The 21,980-nt window shown below is 42.3% G+C and overlaps 1 protein-coding gene across 2 annotated transcripts in view; it reads right to left on the reverse strand.

Moving 5' to 3' along the window:
- The window catches only part of LOC124856484 (filamin-B), a 79,139-nt gene that overhangs the window by 27,313 nt on the left and 29,846 nt on the right, over positions 1 to 21,980 (reverse strand). For both annotated transcript variants that reach the window (XM_047346940.1, XM_047346939.1), the window contains exons 5-24: positions 21,090 to 21,237; positions 19,786 to 19,904; positions 19,627 to 19,701; positions 19,324 to 19,486; positions 19,039 to 19,239; positions 18,821 to 18,958; positions 17,506 to 17,632; positions 14,973 to 15,109; positions 14,606 to 14,799; positions 14,298 to 14,411; positions 12,314 to 12,457; positions 8,906 to 9,029; positions 6,839 to 6,999; positions 6,665 to 6,755; positions 6,365 to 6,519; positions 4,929 to 5,046; positions 4,550 to 4,629; positions 4,267 to 4,452; positions 2,166 to 2,480; positions 1,667 to 1,784 (exon numbers count right to left, since the gene is read on the reverse strand). In XM_047346940.1, the coding sequence (XP_047202896.1) occupies positions 1,667 to 1,784; positions 2,166 to 2,480; positions 4,267 to 4,452; positions 4,550 to 4,629; positions 4,929 to 5,046; positions 6,365 to 6,519; positions 6,665 to 6,755; positions 6,839 to 6,999; positions 8,906 to 9,029; positions 12,314 to 12,457; positions 14,298 to 14,411; positions 14,606 to 14,799; positions 14,973 to 15,109; positions 17,506 to 17,632; positions 18,821 to 18,958; positions 19,039 to 19,239; positions 19,324 to 19,486; positions 19,627 to 19,701; positions 19,786 to 19,904; positions 21,090 to 21,237 (2,908 nt within the window). The remainder of the gene's footprint in view (positions 1 to 1,666; positions 1,785 to 2,165; positions 2,481 to 4,266; positions 4,453 to 4,549; positions 4,630 to 4,928; positions 5,047 to 6,364; positions 6,520 to 6,664; positions 6,756 to 6,838; positions 7,000 to 8,905; positions 9,030 to 12,313; positions 12,458 to 14,297; positions 14,412 to 14,605; positions 14,800 to 14,972; positions 15,110 to 17,505; positions 17,633 to 18,820; positions 18,959 to 19,038; positions 19,240 to 19,323; positions 19,487 to 19,626; positions 19,702 to 19,785; positions 19,905 to 21,089; positions 21,238 to 21,980) is intronic.

The following is a 21,980-nucleotide window of genomic DNA, read 5'->3' on the forward strand; positions in this document are numbered from 1 at the left end:
AACAGCTCAAACTTCGTCAAATTGGATGAAGAGCATCCATGAACATCAATTTTCAGGTCAAACAACAGAGTTTCAGTTGAATTGAGGTCAGGACTTTGACTTGGCCATTCTAACACATGGATATAGGTTTCTTTTCTCTTGCTCTCGGTGGAACACGCACGCGTTTTCTCTCCCTCCCTCCCTGCTGATCCCTGCTTCTGCTTTTAGTCTGGAGGATATGCAAAGTGAGGCTCTGAGAAAAATTCAAACTTGTAAATTATGGATTTGGTCAGCTGGACTCTCAACGTAATTGATCACATTTTTTCAACGGGAAGACAGGGTAAAGGAGACCCTCTTGTCCAGACGGGACGTTCTTCTCTGGAAACACAATGGATTCTTGGCAGCAGTGGAAGATCGTGTTCCTGACTATGATGTCGGTCGACATCTTATGTCAGTATACATATTTGGACTTTTGATAACAGGATTTCTGCTTTTTGGAGTTGGTGGTTACCTGGCTTATCGAGTGATTCGCAGAATGTGGGCAGCTGTTCAAAGAAAGCTGCCTGCGATGTTGGAGCCAAATATTATTTGTATTTGAAAATTTGACTAAAGCTGTTTTTACACCAATGACCAGAGATTTTACATTTCTTAGAAGGATTGTATTACAACAATTTTATACCAGTGAAAGCCAAACATTATTAGTATTTAAAAAGTTTGGACTAAAAACTGTTTTATACCAGTGACCCAGCTTCTCTACTTAGACTCCAGTGAGCGCCCATGACGGTTACTATTTGAATGATGGGACCACAGCTGCCTCATACCAGTGACCTCAAGGATTAATATTATCCGTTTTAATAATAGCACCGGATTAATTCCTTACCACAGAGGACTTAATGATCTAATTACCTCTATTAGAAAGACTGGATTAGAACCAGCTCTTACCAGTAAACTCCCAAGGATTATTAATGTGATTTGATTTGTTTTTCTGTGTTTGATTTTCTCATGTACAGCGCTTTGAGTGCCTTGTTGCTGAAAAGTGCTAAATAAACTTGACTTGATCTGAACCACTGTTTAAAGCTTAAACTGACACCCTGCTAGAAAGTGAACCTCCATCCAAGTCTCTTATCCTCTGCAGCCTCCAACAGGTTTTCTTCCAGGATTGTCTCACATTTGTCTCCAGTCATCAAATTCCATCTGGGTGCCGGGCGGCTCAGCTGCTGAAGCAGGCGCTCCATGTGCAAAGGGTTTTAGTCTTTGATGCGGCTCTCCTGGGTTCGATTCCCAATCTTGGGCTAGTTGCTGCATGTTCTCCCTTCATTATTTCAAACCAATTAATCCTGAAATTGTGTTCATCTTTCACATAAATCTCAATAAAATACATGGAAGTTTATTGCATTTTAACAGAATGAAAGCTTAAGGGTTATGAAGGTGCTGCAGCAGGATGACTTTCTCACAGACTAACGATAGTTTGCAACTTAAAGAGACAGAAACCAGTTTGAACTGCTGACTAAAAACGCCCTGAATCTGAAGCCAGTTTTTAATTTACAAAATGCATGAAATTTCTGTTGGAGTTCAGACTTTACTTCATGCTTCCTTAATTAAAACGATTGTTCAACGAAGCCGCGAGACCTCTGGGTTAATATTGTTACAGACTTTGAATCTATAGATGTTTGCATGCTGGTTTCACCTGAACCTGGCCCAGAACCAACAGGGCTGGTTGGGGAGGACTCCGGCACCGCTTCCAGACTGAGCTGGCCTGGCCCAGCTCGAGAGCAGTCCACATTCAGAACACTGATCTCTCCAACCTGCAAAGGCCACAATGAGATTTCAATGCACAGTTAAAATGAAGGGTGTGAGAAGATCTGCAAACAGTGGCAGCAGAAGGTTTGTAAGAAAACATGGCTGCAGACAGCAGCCAGAGTCTGATTCTCCCCTGATCAGTATTTATCATCTAGATCAAAAACTGTAAACACTCAGATAAAACCTGAACAGCATAACGAAACCTGGATTCTCCCTCTGGAAACAGAAAAATGAAGGAATTTAACTGACTTCTTTGGAGAAAAGCATAAAAACGTTTGCTAAAATCTTGAGTCGTCTTGTTAATTTCATTACATTTATTTTAGTTCTTCCACTTTAAAAATGCTGAAACCCCGGATCCCCCTGGCCAAATAACTCCGGATTCTCACCTTTGCTTTCTTGAGCCCAGACCCCGAGGCGACCACCTTGGAAGGGTCAAAGGGCATCTGGACATCGGCTCTGAACGGTGAGCCAGGTATGTGGACGTTTTCAAACAGGATGTTCACCAGGTAGTCTCCAGGCTCAGTGGGCAGGTAGGAAACGGAGCAGGTACCGTCGCCGTTATCTGAACACTCAATCTTTGCCTCGGTCGGTCCTTCCACCGTCAGCCCAAGACCTCCGGTTCCGGCCCCCTTGGTGTCGATGGTGAACTCAGCCGGGTTCGCAACCAAACCTCCCTTCAGACCCGGGCCGAAAGCCTTCACCTGAAACAGCAACAGGCCACCACCATCATTAGTTAGATGTTTTCAAGTTCTCGGTCTCATTGTGGGCGTACCATACAGGTCCTTCTCAAAAAATTAGCATATTGTGATAAAGTTCATTATTTTCCATAATGTCATGATGAAAATTTAACATTCATATATTTTAGATTCATTGCACACTAACTGAAATATTTCAGGTCTTTTATTGTCTTAATACGGATGATTTTGGCATACAGCTCATGAAAACCCAAAATTCCTATCTCACAAAATTAGCATATTTCATCCGACCAATAAAAGAAAAGTGTTTTTAATACAAAATACGTCAACCTTCAAATAATCATGTACAGTTATGCACTCAATACTTGGTCGGGAATCCTTTTGCAGAAATGACTGCTTCAATGCGGCGTGGCATGGAGGCAATCAGCCTGTGGCACTGCTGAGGTCTTATGGAGGCCCAGGATGCTTCGATAGCGGCCTTTAGCTCATCCAGAGTGTTGGGTCTTGAGTCTCTCAACGTTCTCTTCACAATATCCCACAGATTCTCTATGGGGTTCAGGTCAGGAGAGTTGGCAGGCCAATTGAGCACAGTGATACCATGGTCAGTAAACCATTTACCAATGGTTTTGGCACTGTGAGCAGGTGCCAGGTCGTGCTGAAAAATGAAATCTTCATCTCCATAAAGCTTTTCAGCAGATGGAAGCATGAAGTGCTCCAAAATCTCCTGATAGCTAGCTGCATTGACCCTGCCCTTGATAAAACACAGTGGACCAACACCAGCAGCTGACACGGCACCCCAGACCATCACTGACTGTGGGTACTTGACACTGGACTTCTGGCATTTTGGCATTTCCTTCTCCCCAGTCTTCCTCCAGACTCTGGCGCCTTGATTTCCGAATGACATGCAGAATTTGCTTCCATCCGAAAAAAGTACTTTGGACCACTGAGCAACAGTCCAGTGCTGCTTCTCTGTAGCCCAGGTCAGGCTCTTCTGCCGCTGTTTCTGGTTCAAAAGTGGCTTGACCTGGGGAATGCGGCACCTGTAGCCCATTTCCTGCACACGCCTGTGCACGGTGGCTCTGGATGTTTCTACTCCAGACTCAGTCCACTGCTTCCGCAGGTCCCCCAAGGTCTGGAATCGGCCCTTCTCCACAATCTTCCTCAGGGTCTGGTCACCTCTTCTCATTGTGCAGCGTTTTCTGCCACACTTTGTCCTTCCCACAGACTTCCCACTGAGGTGCCTTGATACAGCACTCTGGGAACAGCCTATTTGTTTAGAAATTTCTTTCTGTGTCTTACCCTCTTGCTTGAGGGTGTCAATAGTGGCCTTCTGGACAGCAGTCAGGTCGGCAGTCTTACCCATGATTGGGGTTTTGAGTGATGAATCAGGATGGGAGTTTTAAAGGCCTCAGGAATCTTTTGCAGGTGTTTAGAGTTAACTCGTTGATTCAGATGATTAGGTTCATAGCTCGTTTAGAGACCCTTTAATGATATGCTAATTTTGTGAGATAGGAATTATGGGTTTTCATGAGCTGTATGCCAAAATCATCTGTATTAAGACAATAAAAGACCTGAAATATTTCAGTTAGTGTGCAATGAATCTAAAATATATGAATGTTAAATTTTCATCATGACATTATGGAAAATAATGAACTTTATCACAATATGCTAATAATTTGAGAAGGACCTGTAAATGTCAGTGAACACCAGCAGCTTTTCTAGTGCTAAACCTTAAACTAACAAGACCTGAAAATGAGCCGTTTTCTGCTTCAGGGCAGCATGTAGAGCTCACCTTGCTGGGGTCTGGAGGCAGCTGGGCCTCCACAGGGAAGGGGCTCCCAGGTACAGGGTGTCCGTCGTAGGATACATTGACAGTATGGATCCCCTCCTCCTTCGGGGTGTAACGGACCAAACTGACATCTGCTTTCCCGGGCTGAGGCTCCACTTTACAAGGCAGCGCTTGCTGGCTCGGACTCAGCTAAAAACACACCAGCAGGCGCAAAAAAGGCTTCCTTATTGTCAGCTCATATTGTTGTGAAAATGCTACAAAATGAAACTGGTGTATGATTACTGACCACTTCCACCTCCAGCTGACCCTGACCTCCAGCACCCTTTGTGTTCACCGTAAACTGCTGCTCTTCATTCACTTCTACCCCTGAGAAACATTCAAAAAGAAACAACCTTCAGCTACGACTCACAGAAATACTGTACCTGCAGTGTTTCATGGAAAAATGAGCTGATGATTCATGAAGCATCCGGTCATGTTTATGCTCCATTTGCTTTAAATGAGCCAAACTCACATCTCAATAGAAATATAATTTCAGAAAACCCTGATGACATATAGGGAAGCTAAATGAAATTCCTCTTGATGCTTCTCAATCAACAGCGGGTAACGGCTGCATAGTTTCAGACCTCGCTGAACTTTTCACAGCCTTAAGTTAAACAAAGACTTACTTCCATCCAGGTTGTCCACAGAGATCTTGTTGAGGTCCAACGGGGCTGCAACAACAACCGTGAAGGGACTTTTGGAAATTAGGTCGCCTCCAAATGTCACCAAGATGGTCATCTCCCCCTGTAGATAAACAGAACATGCACAAATCAGATCGTAAAAAACAACTCACTGAATTGCTGTGAAACCCCTAAATACAATCTTCTGCAACAAATATCCATCCTTCTGTGTGTAACAGCATCATGTTAAACACTGGAGGAGCAGCAGAGAAGCACAGCTCAGGTGGGGAATCCACATTAGTCATAGATTCTAGAAATCTGACCTTTATGGAAAAGAGGAAAACCATTTTAGAAATAAATCTAGAAGAAGAGGTCCTATTTACCACAAGCCATGTGGGAAACACGGACATGTGGAAAAAGGTTCTCTGAGCAGATCAGGCAAGAACTGCACTGTGTGGTTGAAGATGGATGAGGCTAAATCCAGGATAATGCTGGAAGAAAACCCGTCACAGACTGCCGAAGACTTGAGACTGGGCCAGAGGATCATCTTCCAACAGGAAAATGTTGATGAAAACTTTGGTGCCTTTTGATAAGAGCCCTCGTCATAACATGATACTCTGCATGACCTAATATAGTAGTCACCCGCTCTCCCTGTCACCTAATCTATGACCTAATGTATAATCAGGGCCCAGAGCAATGATCTACAGAAGGCTCCGTTTGTCCCAGGGAGGGTTCCAGGGATGAAGAGTCTCAGATAAGCACGCCACTGCATCAGGGCTTCAGCTCCAAGAATTACTGTGTCTTGAACCTGTTATAAAGGGGATGTTCTGTTTGCTAGTGAGAGCAGTTTTGGAAGGGTGCTGGAATGCATGTCTGACTTCTCCCGCATGTACATCCCCCCCCCCCCATGCATGAGCTGACTTAAAGCTGACTTGAGTGACGATATCCGGTCTCTTCCGCTGATAAATGCGAATTTTTCCACAACAACCACCCTAAACATACAGCCTGAGCTACAACGGAATGATTTTTAAAGCATATTTACGTGATAAAAAGGCCTAGTCAAAGTCCAAACCTAAATCAGATTGAAGAATCTGTGGCAAGACATGAAAATTGATCTTTACAAATGCTCTCCAACCAATCTCACAGAGCCTGAGATACTTTGCAAAGATGAAAATGTCGGTGTTCAAAGTTGATAGAGACATCTAAAAGACCTCCAGCGAAAGGTGTTTCTATAAAGACTCGAACAAAACACTTTAAATTTTCATTAGTAGTAAATGTTTTAAACCATGCATTACTTTCCTTTCCTTTCACTTCATAATTATGCAGTGCTATGTTCAGGTGATGCACATAAAATTGCAGTAAAGTACTCTGAAGTTTGTGGCTGTCTCATAACAAAATGTGACAAAGTTCGAGGTGTATAAATACTTTTCTAACCGCTGTACCTGCTGCACAGGTGTGTACTTGACGGTGTGAGAGTAGTCGTAGTTGTCAATGATGTCAAAGTCTTTCACCGATGAGGAAAAGGAAACGTCCAGCGGAGCTTTACCGGCTCCTTTGGTTACCACGGTGAAATGAGTTGGCTTACCGCTCTCCACACCTGCACAGATGCAGGGAAAGAAAGATGTTCAAAAACTGCAGAGATCATCCAGATGTAAAGAGTTTTATTAAAGCGTCACAGATTAAAACATTCAGAGTCTGCAGAAACGGAATACAAGTGAATCTCAAGTCCTCTGGAGACTCACCAGTGGGAGCGAGTCCTGGACCTTTGGCTTTAACCTTTGATGCATCGTGAGACGGCTCGACTTTTACCATGAACGGACTCTGAGGAACTTCCTGGAAGTCAATAATAATTTAAATCACACGTCAGTCCAAACTGTAAAACATCTCAGCTTGGTGTTTCAGTGCTTGGGGAGTACCTCATCAGTGAAGAGGACTTTCACCGTCAGCCTCCCTGCAGCAGGAGGGACGTATTTGACGGTGAACGTGTCGTTGGCATTGGGAATGATGTCAAAGTCCACATCAGCCTCCTGTCCACCGACTGCACTGGAATCCCACTTGATGCCCACGCTGACATCCCCTAAAAAACACACAAAAATCAGCTGCATAATGGCGATGACACCATCATGATACCTGCTAGAACATTTCAGAGTAGAGACAGTTTCAACCACTAGGCAGAGCTGGATGGTTTCAGTTTCTGGTACATGTTTAACACTTGAAATTCTCGGGATGTTGCACCTTTCTCAGTAATAAATGAGCGTGCAGAAGTCAGGAATTCAGAGAGTCGACAGAAAGTTTTCCAGCCGTCTGTGGTTTCTCTCTCGGTTTTTTCTCTTTCTCCAGGTGTGTTTACATAGCAACACAACCGCAACTGCAGCTCGGAAACCACACCAAACATTTACCTCCCAGTTAATTTATCGAGGCGTTGAAAGATGAAGTCAGACCCAATTTCTGCTTTTGTTAGCTTTAATTGAAAATCTTCCCTTTGGAAACAAACTAAGATGAAAAACATTCAGTTTTCTTGCTTCAGCTTCACAACAAAGAGTTAAACTTTTATCTTTATAATTACACAAAAACGGCTGTAATCTGATTAAAACCCAAACTTTTTTTTTTTTGTAAGTATTTTAAAGCTGCAGCTAAACTGGCATGCAGTTTCTCCCATATTGGGTTTTTCCCGGTTCTTTTCTGCCTCCCATGTCAGCAAAGCAGCAACAATGGTGGAGTTCAGAACCATCAAAAAGGTGTGCTAAATGTAGGAAGAAGTCCAAAGCTTCTGTGCCGCACCACCCAAACAAAGCTGTGCAAAGACAGTCATGATGTGTTTTAATCAGATTCTGAAGCACAGGCAGAACCAAGAGTCCGTGGACTGATTTCTTCCTAAATGCAAACCCAGTGACAGTGACCCACTGATGCTTGTGGGGGTTGTGTTGGGTGACGGTTTCAGGATTAAGGGCACAAAAGGATGAGTTTGCTGAAGACATAATGGAGGTTTCTCCTCGAATCAACCTCTTCCACTTGCTCCAATCTTCATCATCCCAACAACAACTACTCAATACTTGTGTTCAGTGTCTCCGTTACCCATTTTATTATCATCCTTATATGATGCTTCTAGCAATGTTATTACATAAGAATAATGTCTGCACATTGAGGTAGTTGGTAGCACCGTTGCCTTCCAGGTCCTGGGTTCATTTCCCGGAATGGGGTCTTTATGCATAGAGTTCGCATGTTCTTCCCGTCCATGCAGTTCTCTCCAGGTTCTACATGTTCTTCCCACAGTCCAAAAACATGACTGTTTGGTTCATTGGTTACTCTAACCTGTCCTTAGGTATGAGCATGTGCATGGTTGTTTGTCCTGTGTGTCTGTGTTGTCCTCTGATTGGCTGGTGACCCGTCCAGGGTGGACCCCTCGTCGCCCAGTGACTGCTGGACACAGGCGCCAGCCCCTCTGCATCCCTGCCTGTAAAGGCAGGTGTACCCGATGGATGGAAGGATAATTCGGTTTTTTTGGCATATTTTTGGAGGGTTTAGATGGAGCTAATTATTTTTTTTAAAAAAACATTCAAACTGCTTATTTGAACCAATTAAACTACTTTTTAGAGTGTTCACTGTATATGCATGAATCATTTACTAAGACCATAAAAAAACAGAGACATGACAGATGAAGAAGAGGGTACAGCTCTTTGACTGGTCTACAGAGAGCAGGGAGGGAGAGAGAAAAGAAAAAAAGCTGCAGGAACAACCACAATATCTGCAGGCATTCAAAGCGTTTGCAGGCAGAAGTCTGCACGATTTTCTCCTTAATCGGCGACCGTTAATCATGAACACAATTAACGTGTGAGCAGGGTGTGTAGCCGATGAAGGATGAGGGGTGTTGAACTGCTCAGGAAGGTCAGAGGCATGAACTTCCTGCTGAAATGTTTTAGCCTTGAGATCAGCGTAAAGAAATGTAGGTGTGTTTCAGTCCAACAGAGTGTGTGTGTTTATACCATCTCCAGCTCCTGAACAATCCACAGTGAAGTGTGTCGGCTCGTTGGCCTTCAGTCCGCTTCTCTCCACTCCGGGACCGAACACTTTCACCTTGCTGGGGTGACTTCCTTTCCCCACGTTCACCTGCAAACGAAAATCACAGCTGGTTAATCAAAGCGCAATGGTTTAAGGGATTCAGGAGGACCTCCTTAAATCCAGACTCATTTCAAGGAGCAACAGAAACACTCGTTTCTCTACACAATAAAAGCACCCCGTCGTCCATGCAGACTGATCACGTTCTCATGTTACAGCTGTGAAAGCAACAATGATGCTGGAAAATGGATCAACTTGCAATAAACCAGAATTTTTTAAGTTCTGAAATACAATGTTAAAGCCATCAATTAGGACTTCAGATTCATTCTTCTAATTAGTTTAAAAAGTTTGTTTTAACCTTATAAGGTTTCACAGAGCAGTGCCATTGATCTGAATTCAAGCTTCCGACCCAAACAGAACCAGAATCACGACCAGAGTATCAGTCAAACAATCACCAACAATAAAAACACCAGTTTTAGTTATCGTTCAAATGTCACAATACATAAAAATTAGCAATTATTTTTAGGTTTACTTAATGATCTTTTTTTTCCTCTGAAATCATCTATGATATGCACCTATGAAGACTTAAAAAATTAGATTAAAAAATATTTATATTGAATTTTAATATATATTTTAAAAAAAATGAGTCAGTGTTGCAGAGGAGTCTTAAAAACTGTCCGGTTCACTGCAGTAAAACTCCCTTTAAAGCACAGATCTTATAGTAAGTGTCACAATTTAAATCATTTAAATCAGCGCTTCTTATTTTAAATGCAGGAGAACAACAACATCATTAAACAAAAAGAGCCAAACAATAATAAACCATTGAAATTAAGTTTATTTTTAAACCAGTTGCACTTGCACCCGATTGGCTGATTAAAGTAAAATGATTTCAGTACAGTGAGTAAACAAGGTTTGGGTCAATATGTTACAGATCTTAGAACACAAATTAAAAGCAACAGAAACGAATAATACATTGTTTCTTTCTCCTGAAGCTGCTAATTTGAAATGATTTTAGGGTCACACTGATGTAATACAGCATCTAGAGGTCAGCCTGAGGAATGCTGAAGATGAAGCCCTCTCACCGGGTTCAGTTTATCAGCAGTCCTTCAGAACAGTTTGAATTTTAAACGGGTTGATCTGAATCGGAACCAAAACCCTCAGTGTCAGGATGGAGGTTTGCAGATTTTATGCACTTTCAGCTGCATTTGTCTCTGCACATCCCAGCTTTTTGTCCATGAAAACAGTTTCAACAGCAGTCAAGGAAAGGCGCAGTCTTTATGTTCGATATAAGAGGGATTTGGACCTCTTGAAATGACCTTTGGACCTTAATGAAATCAATCCAAACCCCAACAATCAGAATCATTAAACCTGATCCAAACAGCGATTTTTATTACATAGAAACTTCTGTAAATACTTCGATACTTGTTCTGCTCAATTAGATCAGTCAGATGTTTCTGCCAACTCCTGATTTCTGTTTGCATCATCAGAAATTCCTCAACGATGTGTAAACACACTTCATATCTGCAGTTTCTCATGAAGCATTTTTACCCTGCTAGTGAAACTGAACCCATAACTAAAGATAAAGGAGGGCAGCTGATAAACTAAAATATGGCTTCATACATAATTCAAAGTGGTTTCAGTGGACAGACGTGTGTGTTAGTAAACATTAACTGCACAAAGAAAACCTTTTCCACTCAGATTTAATGATGCAATCAGCAGAAGAACCTGAAAACATTTTATTTTGATCATCTTGAAGTGAATAAACAGGAAGGATGCTTCTGAGGCTGCAGAATGTCATCACTTCCTGTTTGATGTCAACATTTCTATCAGTTATCAATTTAATCACAAAAATGAAATTGAGTGAAAAAGGTTTTTATTTGAAAGTTTCAAAAAACAAAGATGTGAAAGCTTCACAGATCTGAACCTCTGAGGGTCACCAGTCTATCACAGGGCAACACAGAGACACCGACAACCACACACTCAAACCTAAGGACAGGTTAGAGTAGCAGATTAACCTAACAGTTACGTTTTTGGGCTGTGGCTGGGAGGCAGAGTACCCGGAGAGAACCCACAAATGCACTGGGAGAACATGGAAAATATGCAGGAAGACCCCAGGCCAGGATTTGAACCCGGGACCTTCTTGCTGCAAGGCAGCAGCACTATCGTCTGATTCACTGTGCAGGCAGCTTCCATCTTGTTTGGTTTATTTTGAAAGATCTTCAACACTGGTTTTTATTTCTTGTACCGACAGAAGGACAAAGATCATCTATGTATTAAGAGCCTTCACTCTGCTAAACTCACTGAGCAACACAGGTCTGTAGCTCAAACAAAGCAAGCAGAAACAGAGATCCTCTCAGTTCCAAGTCCTCAATTATCACATTTCAATAAATTATTTTCCGAATGCAAACTTAGCATTTAATAGGAAACGTAGACTCGAAGTAAGCACCGGTTTTAAATAATTTGATTAGGTTGGGGGCCTGGGTCAGGAGAGGTTCAGGTAAGTGAAGCTCAACACAAAGTTACACTTAAAAACTAAATATTACTAGATTGACAAGGATTACAGTGCAGACATGTGTGGTCACAGTGCAATAAAAGTACAAGTTTCATTTTAAGTAAGAAAGACAAATGAAAATGGAGTACAGACAGTGCAGCTGAGTTCATTTGTATGAGTAAAACTGAAGACATAAAAATAATTCTAATAAAAAAGCTTTTATGTTGTGCTCTGACCAAAAGGACAGCGGTTACATCTGGGTAAACATTAGAGTTCAAATATGAAGATGTTCATTTCAGCAACTTGTTAAATACTTAAACACTGATGAACACAAATAAATCAGTTTCTGCAGCAGAAACAGATTGATTTATCTGTGTTCATGAAGGTTTCTGCAGAGGCATCAAGTTATGCCCTAAAGAAGAAACTAGTGACAGACTGATTTTAAACCGGTAATTTATCGTCTCCTACTCTGTTCGAAGACGAGTTAAACTCTGCTGGGTAAAAGGACTAAATGAGAGGAAACATCCAGTGCAAACATCTACAGCTTGAACATGCCTGCAGAACTGCCACTAAAGCTCAGTAGCCAACATGCTGGACTTCATCTGCTGGATTAGGATCTTCAGATCTGTCTTGTAATCATTGCATGCTAATAGCTGAACCTCTGCTCAGTGTATGTCGTGATTATAATCAGGGGTTTCTTAGTTTTTTTGCCCCCAGCTGAACTTTTGTTTAAATGTTGCTCTGACTCGACAGCTTTTACCATCTCAGCCTCAACCTGATCCTTACGTTTGAGCAGCGTTATCCCACTGCCTGTAGAAACGAGGAGCTGTGATTGGCTGCTTACCCTGAAGGGGCTGTTGGGGATGCTGACTCCTCCCCAGGTGACGGACACTGTGTGTTTCAGAGAGGAGGTGGGCGTGTAGGAGCACTGGTAGAGTCCTTCTCCTTTACTCCTCACCTTCACCTCCACCGGATGCCCCTCTGCATCCTGACCAACACAGAAAGGGACCATCAGCAATATGCAATCATTTAGTTCAAGTCCAATCAGATCATCTAGTTTTCTCCCGGCCTCTAACAACGGGAGCTGTTCAACGTTTTTGTATGCAGAGTTAAAAGCAAAAAGTGACCATTTCTTAGCAGCAAGATGAACATTTTATTGACTTGCATTGTGCCAACTTTGGATTTAAACAAACAGGAATGTAAGGAATGTAAGGTGCAACCAGAGCTGCTTTAGGTGGGTTTTGAACAGAGAAAAGAAAGAAAGCCATTATGCTTTTTTTGTTTAGCTAATTTAGTTGTAATTTATGGTTAAAAAGTAACAAAGTTACTGTTTTTAAAGTTGAGGGAATACATCTCCCATATTAAACCGCAGCTTTTATATTTAGGCCAAAATATTTGTCGGTAATGAAGTGGAAACAGAATAAATTACCTGCCAAACTCAATGAATAAAAGCTTCATCTTAAAACACAGATTTGGATGTTTTGAATCTGTTTATATCAACAGTTTCCTCTGATCAGATGGTTACGTCTATAAAAGCTTCTGGCAGTCTGCCTTGATCTCCTCAGATGTTCCTGGTCTGATCTCACACTTGATCTTGCAGCTTAAAACTGTTTCATGTTTGGTTGAGTCTAGTTTTCCTGCCACACAGAGAGCAAACCCCCAACCACACAGCCTGCTTTAAATGCTTTTCTCCATTGGTAAAAGTTGGATTATGAGCATTTTGGATTCCCAGGAATAAAAAGATCTTCTGCTGGCTCCACATGTGATTCTCTACAGAAACCCAGCCCCATCACGTCTTAGGAGGGCGTGTCTGCTTGTTGTTCCTTATAGAAACAGGAGATGAGGGACAACCTGTTCTTTGAGGGTGAGGCAATTACAGGAATAAATTAGGACACCCTACGAAAGCCTTCATGCCTTCTAACATTCAACAATGAGAAATTCAAGGAATATTAACTATAAAAACTGAGGAGCTTTTAAAATGTTCTGTAAAATGTGATTAAAAATGCATTTTCTGAGGAAATAATTAGGACACCCAAACATGCATTTCCACTTAAAATAGCTAAAATCACAGACAGCCATATCACATAAGGTGCACATGGTGAGAACATTGTTACTCAACATTTTCAAGGAGGTTTGCTCTGTCTTAACCTCAGACTGTTCAAGTGAGAGGGAACCCCATGGTGAGATCCAAAGATCTGTCTGGAAAGGGATTTAAGAAGGTCTCATTAGGAATTTACAACCAGCTGTTCCAATCTTTAAATTTAAAGACCGCTGCCAACATGTCCAGGTCTGGTTGTCCCAGCAGAGCAGACTGCAAGATGCTAAAAGAAGTCTCCTGCTCACAGAATCCAACATGACTTCTACCATGAATCCATGGGTCAAGCAGGACTGGGCCCTGCCACATGGCATGACCCAAAACATACTAGTGAATCCACAAAGAACTGGATGAGAATTAAGAAATGGAAAGTCCTAGGCCTAGTCAAAGTCCAGATTTTGAGCTAGTTGAAGTGCTGTTGGGGAACTTGAAACAGGCTGAACATGAAGGAAACCCCCCAAACTCCCATTTGAAGGTGGGGAGTTGAGCAACATCTAACCTCAAACAAGATTAAGTCAGTTTGATGCTGCTGACTGCAAAAGGTCAAGGTGAAAAACTGAAGGTTTGTGAGCTGGACTGATTGTGAGAGCAGATAGTCCATCTGCAGCTCTGCTTTGTGAAGTCCTGCACAGAATTTGAATTCATATGAAATTAAGAGCCAACTCTTTTCCTAAAGGTAAACTTTGGCTTTACAAGAACCGATGTATGAACAGTGTGGATTTCTGCCTCCTACCTGAGCTGTGATTTTCAGAGGTCCTTTCCCAGCTCCTTCTGCCTCCACCGTGAACTCGGCAAGCTGGTCCACCTGGCAGCCGCTTGTCTCGAGCCCCGGCCCGTAAGCATGGACCTAAAATCAGAGGAAACGCAAAAAAAAAAAAAAGATAAAGATCTTCCACCAGAAACAGCCAACTGTTACAGTGGGGACAAAATGCTTGGGTCATCTGTATATTTTGCTTCTAAGGAGTAAGACTCTACTGTAATCTTGGTGGTGTTTTGCAGCAATGTCTGCTCAGAGAAGACCTAAGATTCTGTCTCTCTGACCTTCTCTGGGTGGCTCGTGTTGTCGTCATGGACGATTTGGGCCATGAAGGGGCTGTGTTCGATGTCCTCTTCATCACAGGTCACATGGACGGCATATTCACCAGCTTCTGTTGGCCAGTAACGAACGTCACACGAGCCGTCGTTTTTATCCTCACACTCGATTTTAGCCTGGGAGGGACCCTCAATGGCAAAACCTGAAATCACCCGGCAAATCAGAACGGAGTGGATGAAAGACAATCAAATTGGCAGCAAGAAAGTCATTTTTAAAAAAAAAAGTCATTTCTCCGGAGAATGCATGAGAAGACGTTTCTCCTCTGCGCTTCTTTTTAGGTTCATCAGCACCACAAAAAGGAAAACCTCGACTTACCAAGAACTCCAACATCAGTGCCGATGGACTCCACTACAAAGGTTGCAGGTTTACCCACAATGCCTCCCTCCAAACCAGGACCCCAGGCCCTGATCTGCTGAGGCCCCGCCTCTGGACCGACTACCACATCAAATGGACTGTTGATAAGGGAAAAAGGAAAGGACGAGTCCAAATGAAAGAAATGACAAATCTGCAGTTTTGAGTTTCTGAAACATGCATGTAAAACATGTTGCTTTCAGTGCACTAAGGATTTACATCCACGTTAACTGAACTGCTCAAATGTTATCCAAATCTTATGCTGAGCGAATCTAGTTCCACACCAAATAAAACCGTCCGTCAGGATTTTCTACCTGCACTTCACATTTTATCTCGAACTTTATCATCTTCCATCGTTGCAGCATAAACTCCTGCTATGCAAATATAGATAAAGCTTCAATCTGGAATCAAGAAACTAATCTTCATCTTCCTGCTGAATAAAATGGGCTTTCACAACCAAATGACTCTAGTGGTATCTGTGGAGGGGAAACCAGGGGGCTTACAGGTCCTTCTCAAAATATTAGCATATTGTGATAAAGTTCATTATTTTCCATAATGTCATGGTGAAAATTTAACATTCATATATTTTAGATTCATTGCACACTAACTGAAATATTGTCTTAATACGGATGATTTTGGCATACAGCTCATGAAAACCCAAAATTCCTATCTCACAAAATTAGCATATCATTAAAAGGGTCTCTAAACGAGCTATGAACCTAATCATCTGAATCAACGAGTTAACTCTAAACACCTGCAAAAGATTCCTGAGGCCTTTAAAACTCCCAGCCTGGTTCATCACTCAAAACCCCAATCATGGGTAAGACTGCCGACCTGACTGCTGTCCAGAAGGCCACTATTGACACCCTCAAGCAAGAGGGTAAGACACAGAAAGACATTTCTGAACGAATAGGCTGTTCCCAGAGTGCTGTATCAAGGCACCTCAGTGGGAAGTCTGTGGGAAGGAAAAAGTGTGGCAGAAAACGCTGCACAACGAGAAGAGGTGACCGGACCCTGAGGAAGATTTTGGAGAAGGGCCGATTCCAGACCTTGGGGGACCTGCGGAAGCAGTGGACTGAGTCTGGAGTAGAAACATCCAGAGCCACCGTGCACAGGCGTGTGCAGGAAATGGGCTACAGGTGCCGCATTCCCCAGGTCAAGCCACTTTTGAACCAGAAACAGCAGCAGAAGCGCCTGACCTGGGCTACAGAGAAGCAGCACTGGACTGTTGCTCAGTGGTCCAAAGTACTTTTTTCGGATGAAAGCTAATACTGCATGTCATTTGGAAATCAAGGTGCCAGAGTCTGGAGGAAGACTGGGAAGAAGGAAATGCCAAAATGCCAGAAGTCCAGTGTCAAGTACCCACAGTCAGTGATGGTCTGGGTTGCCGTGTCAGCTGCTGGTGTTGGTCCACTGTGTTTTATCAAGGGCAGGGTCAATGCAGCTAGCTATCAGGAGATTTTGGAGCACTTCACGCTTCCATCTGCTGAAAAGCTTTATGGAGATGAAGATTTCATTTTTCAGCACGACCTGGCACCTGCTCACAGTGCCAAAACCACTGGTAAATGGTTTACTGACCATGGTATCACTGTGCTCAATTGGCCTGCCAACTCTCCTGACCTGAACCCCATAGAGAATCTGTGGGATATTGTGAAGAGAACGTTGAGAGACTCAAGACCCAACACTCTGGATGAGCTAAAGGCCGCTATTGAAGCATCCTGGGCCTCCATAAGACCTCAGCAGTGCCACAGGCTGATTGCCTCCATGCCACGCCGCATTGAAGCAGTCATTTCTGCCAAAGGATTCCCGACCAAGTATTGAGTGCATAACTGTACATGATTATTTGAAGGTTGACGTTTTTTGTATTAAAAACACTTTTCTTTTATTGGTCGGATGAAATATGCTAATTTTGTGAGATATGAATTTTGGGTTTTCATGAGCTGTATGCCAAAATCATCTGTATTAAGACAATAAAAGACCTGAAATATTTCAGTTAGTGTGCAATGAATCTAAAATATATGAATGTTAAATTTCCATCATGACATTATGGAAAATAATGAACTTTATCACAATATGCTAATATTTTGAGAAGGACCTGTAGATATTTTAAGACAAAGTGTTGGGTTTTTATCATCTCAGAAGGCTGGGATGCAGAAAAGAAAAACATTGTTCAAGCATAGATGCAGTTGCTAGCTACACACAATGCTTGTTTTCTTGATTCTCAGCAGAGAAAAAATGCTTTGTTTCGAAAAGGCAACTGAGCTTCATGAACCAGTTTCTGGTTTTGAAAAGTAGGAAAACCTCTACCTCTGGGAAAGTTCTGGTCTGGTAATCGTTTGGTTCTGGACTAACTAAACCCTCCAGTTTATCGTTTAGACACTGAGGTACTTGAATCTGCAGTGGAATGAAGTGTTTGTTGCAGCATATTGTGTTCTGCACAGATTCAACTGATCAGATCAGATAATACCACCAGAAAAAAACACTGTGTGCTCCTCACCTCTTCGGGATGTGCTGACCCCCCCAGGTGATGGAGACTGTGTACTTGCCAGGACTTTTAGGGCAATACTCGTAGGAGAATACGCCGTCCTGACTGGAGATCTGCTTCACAGGCTCCTCGATGCCTCCTGCAAGAACAAACACAAATATCCTGCTAGACTACATGATTAAATATCGGTCTTTGAAAAATCAACATCAAATTCTCTTTTTTGGTTTGAAAAAAAACAAAAAGGGTTGAATTCAGAGAGGATGAAGATTAAAAAAAAATTAATAGGGTGGGCTAAATTTTGCCCATTGTTTACAGAAATAAACTAGCATTTCCTGCCTTCTGTTAATCTGGAATAGCTAAGGGTCAAGCCTGGAGACCACGACCCCTAGCCTCGAGATGCCGACCCCTGGCACCAAGACGCCCGGAGACCCCGACCTCTAGTCTGGAGATGCTAGCAACTGCAAAACAGATCCAAGCTAAGAGAAAAGCAAGAATTGCCCTGAAGAGGGCAAAAACCATTTTGAAAACGCTAACAACTATCCTAGAGATGCTAGAACCAGCCTACAGTTGCTGACAAGCGCCCTTGGGACACTAATAACTAGCCTAGAAATACTAAAAAAGGTTAAGAACTGCTAGAAATCCAAGAGATGCTAGAACCACAGCCAAATAATTTGAAAATCAAAGAACCACTTTGTTGGACCTAAACGTCATCGACCTGGTTGCTTAAGAAGTAAGGTATGTTCATTCACCACTGCTGGCTACCTAATTGGCCATATGTGTAGTTAGCTTTGACAAGAATATAACCAATGACAACACAGACCGCAGACTGCTTCATTTTCTCAGCATTGTCCTTTGTTTTGCAGAATGAATCTGTCTTTAAGTGCAGACTTTAACCTCTAATTTGAACACCTCCAAACTTAAAATCTGGATATTGTCTTATGTCTGCAGTTTAAGCACATACTTCTCTTTTCACATTAAGAACAAGTGATTTTTTACAAGATAAACAGACAAAGTTTACAGCGTTGGAGTGAAAATAAGCAGACAAGCACATGACAAGGTGGAGAGGAAAACATTTTTTCAGAGTCCAAACAAAAGTAGGAATAAAAATCTCAACAGTAAATGCAGCAATAATTGGAACATTTCACAGTCTTCCAATGAAAGTAAATCTACATGTTTTAGCTAAAACTAGAACATTCTTCAAATGCCAAGCAAGTTATTTGTATCTCTGCCCAGGACAAAGTAAAAAGCAGCAACTTCAGATAAATCTGTTCAAATTGAAACAAGGTTTCTATGGAAGTTTAATGGAGGAAGGATAGATTTTACTTACTGGGATCTTTGACGAGCACCTTTAAGTCTCCACTGCCGGCATTCCTGGTGTCCACTTTGAAGTCCCCAATCTGCTTCATCCTCAACCCTGAAGGCTGAAGACCTCGGCCCGTTGCCCTGCAGGCGCCCGGCATGCAGGCTGACAGAGAGAGCATGTTAACTGGCAGCAGTTTGTTTATTAAAACCATTAAATAAGAGACGCTAAAGGAGAAAACTCACCAGGTCCGACGTCCACACCAAAGGGGCTCTTGGGGACTCCTACCCCTCCGAAGGTGACAGTGATGGTGTGCGGTCCGGTTTGCATGGGGCGGTAGGTGCAGCGGTACATGCCGTCACCCTTATCCTCCATCATCACCTCCACGCTGTTCTGACGGCCCTGTGGGTCTCGGATCATGGCCGTCACGTCTCCTGTTCCTGCTCCTGTTCAGAGAAGTCGAGGAAGAGGAAACGTTAGTCGACAAGTTGTTGATTTTGAAGACATGGCAGCGGGTCGTTGTTCCTCACCTGCAGTGTAGATGTCAAAGTAGGTGGGTTTGTTGGCGATGTTGCCCACAGGTTCAATTCCCGGGCCCTTCACAGTTACTTTGGAGGCGTCTCCCAGCGCCTTGTCCACATTCACCTCAAATGGACTTTTAGGAATCTCCTGGCCTGCGAACAACACTGTCACCTGGAAAATACACACCATGGTATTAACTGCAGAGAGATTACCTGGACTATGAGAAGCAGTGTTTCTTTAAAACAAAAAACAAAAAAAAGGCACCCATTTTACTTTATAAACCAGAGTTAAGGCAAACAATAGAAGCTTACCTTATGAGGTCCCATGACTTGAGGAACATAGCTGACGCTGTACGCCTTCTTGCCCTCGTTAGGCTCCACCTTCAGCTAATCAAACAAAGGTACATAGAGTGAGTCACAGTTTATTGGCCCAGGAACCCCCAGCAGGCCCATCATTGAAGAGAGCTTTACCTCCTCCCGGGTGCCGTCTGGATGGTCCAGGTAGACCATGACCTGGCCATTACCTGCACTGAACGTGTCCACAGTGAACACAGCAGGACGCAGCACTCTGTTTCCTGTGGGTTCGATACCTGCACAGCAAAACAAAACAAGACTCTTCATCACTCCACAGGAACAGTTTGCTCTTAGCAGAAAACTAAACAGGAGATTTTAGTTTTCTGGAGGAAATTATGTTGGTAAGTTTTCATATTAAAGTTAAATTAAAGGAATTTTACTAAAAGGAAATGCATGAGGGAGTGGGAAGCCAACTGAATTAGCCATTTTTGCTATGCTCTAATGCATGGCTTCCTACTCAGTCATGCAGTTTCTATAAAAAAGGAAAATGACTGAGTAGAGAAGTAATTTAGATTTATTTTTCATAAAGGGGACAATGCATATTAATCAACGTGAATTACATAAAATAAATATGCCAGATTTAGCTAGAGGCCAAATTTCATCTGTAGTCCCCTAGCAGGTTGATGGAAAGGATTAAAAAGTTATAATTAACATGAGTAACATACATGACCTATGATTTATGACAGATTTCAATGTATAGCTAAAAGTAGTATAAAATATAAAGAAATAAATATAATATATAAGTTAAAAAACAGGAGTACAATTTTGGTTAAATTATCTACTAACCATTCCTTTGTCCTGAAACACTTTAGTGATGTAATATTTCTTAGTTCTGATGGTAGAGTATTCCAAGAATTTGAAGGGCGAACAGAAAATGACGTTAAAATGAATTGAATTAGTCATTTTCTAAACCCTGTTCTTGAGTAATCAGACTACAAATCACTGGCTTCTACTTGAATGTTGTAAAGCTGTTGTGATAATTAGAAAATAACCAGGCTGGCATGGATCAGTGTGGAAAGAAAGAGTGAGTTTAATGTGTGCTGCCTCTGCAGCTATTCAGAGTATTTCCTCTACTGGATTACAAAGTTGGGAAACCACATCGCTGTGTGTGTGTGTGTGTGTGTGTGTGTGTGTGTCATTTTGAGCCATTGTTCACCTAAACGGCAGCTCACTTCCGTTCATTGTCAGAGCAGCATTCCCAGTGTTCCCATTATCCAACACGTCTGGTTTTACCTTTAAAAGCTCTGTGTTGTGGTGCATTCCAACCAAAGCAGACCCTTCTGTCACTTTAGAGACTAGCTGACAGTTTGTGTCATGCTACATTTTGGAGTGATCATGGTTAGGGTCAGAGGTCAGAATCTGGAGAATTAATTTCATTTCAAAGCACTTTCACCATGAAAACAAAGTGTGTGTCGGTTTACCCGGTCCGTATGCACGGGCCTTCTTGGGGTTCAGCTTGGGTTTGAGTGGAGCTCCAGGCTTTAGTTTGGATTTGGGGAACTGAGACAGGTAGGTCATCACGGACTGCTCGTCCACACTGGGGTCGATGATCTCTTCTGGAGCAATCACCTGTAAACATCAAATATATCCGATGAGGTTTGAAAACACAGATTCAGACTGGAGTTGTTTAAACATTCAGGATTCCTGTATCACGTAGCCTGACATAACGTAGCGACTCAAATAAAGTGTCGATGTAGTTTCCATTTACTTTCTGAGTAAATGGAAACAAAACCCTCAAACGGTCCTAAGTTTGTGTCCGCTTCTCAGCGTGGAGCTCCTGCTGCAACATGTCAGACAAGAAGACCCTGCAGAGGATAGTGAGGGGATCCACAGTTTGTTTTAGAGCAGGAGTCTTCAAATTTTCTGTAAGAACGGTTTGGACTGCAACATCCAAAGCAGAACCAGCTGACAGCTACAGAGTTCCCATCTTATTGTGGTAAAACAAGATGAAGTCTTTATTATAATTTTTACAGAAATCTGTTGATAATCCCAGAGAAGAAGCAACATCCCACACGATAAAATGATAAATTTAGCTGATTTTCTTCAGAATGACCAGGAAATCTTTACGGTATTGATCATATTGGGTTTTTTTTTACATCCCAATAAGTTTAGTTTCTGGCTAAGTGATCAGTTTCAGACTAATGGCAGTCTTACTTTGTGAAACTTTGTGCACTAAAAGGTCCAGAAACCCATTTATGTGCTCATGTAAGGTTTCCAAAGTGTGTCCAGAACCAAGAACACAGTAGTGTTCCTGCAGAATTTCCATTTCAGAACTCCACATTTGTCCTAAGTATAGCAGACAGATTTCTGGG

The sequence above is a fragment of the Girardinichthys multiradiatus genome, chromosome 20 (genome assembly GCF_021462225.1).
Source record: "Girardinichthys multiradiatus isolate DD_20200921_A chromosome 20, DD_fGirMul_XY1, whole genome shotgun sequence".
NCBI lineage: Eukaryota > Metazoa > Chordata > Actinopteri > Cyprinodontiformes > Goodeidae > Girardinichthys > Girardinichthys multiradiatus.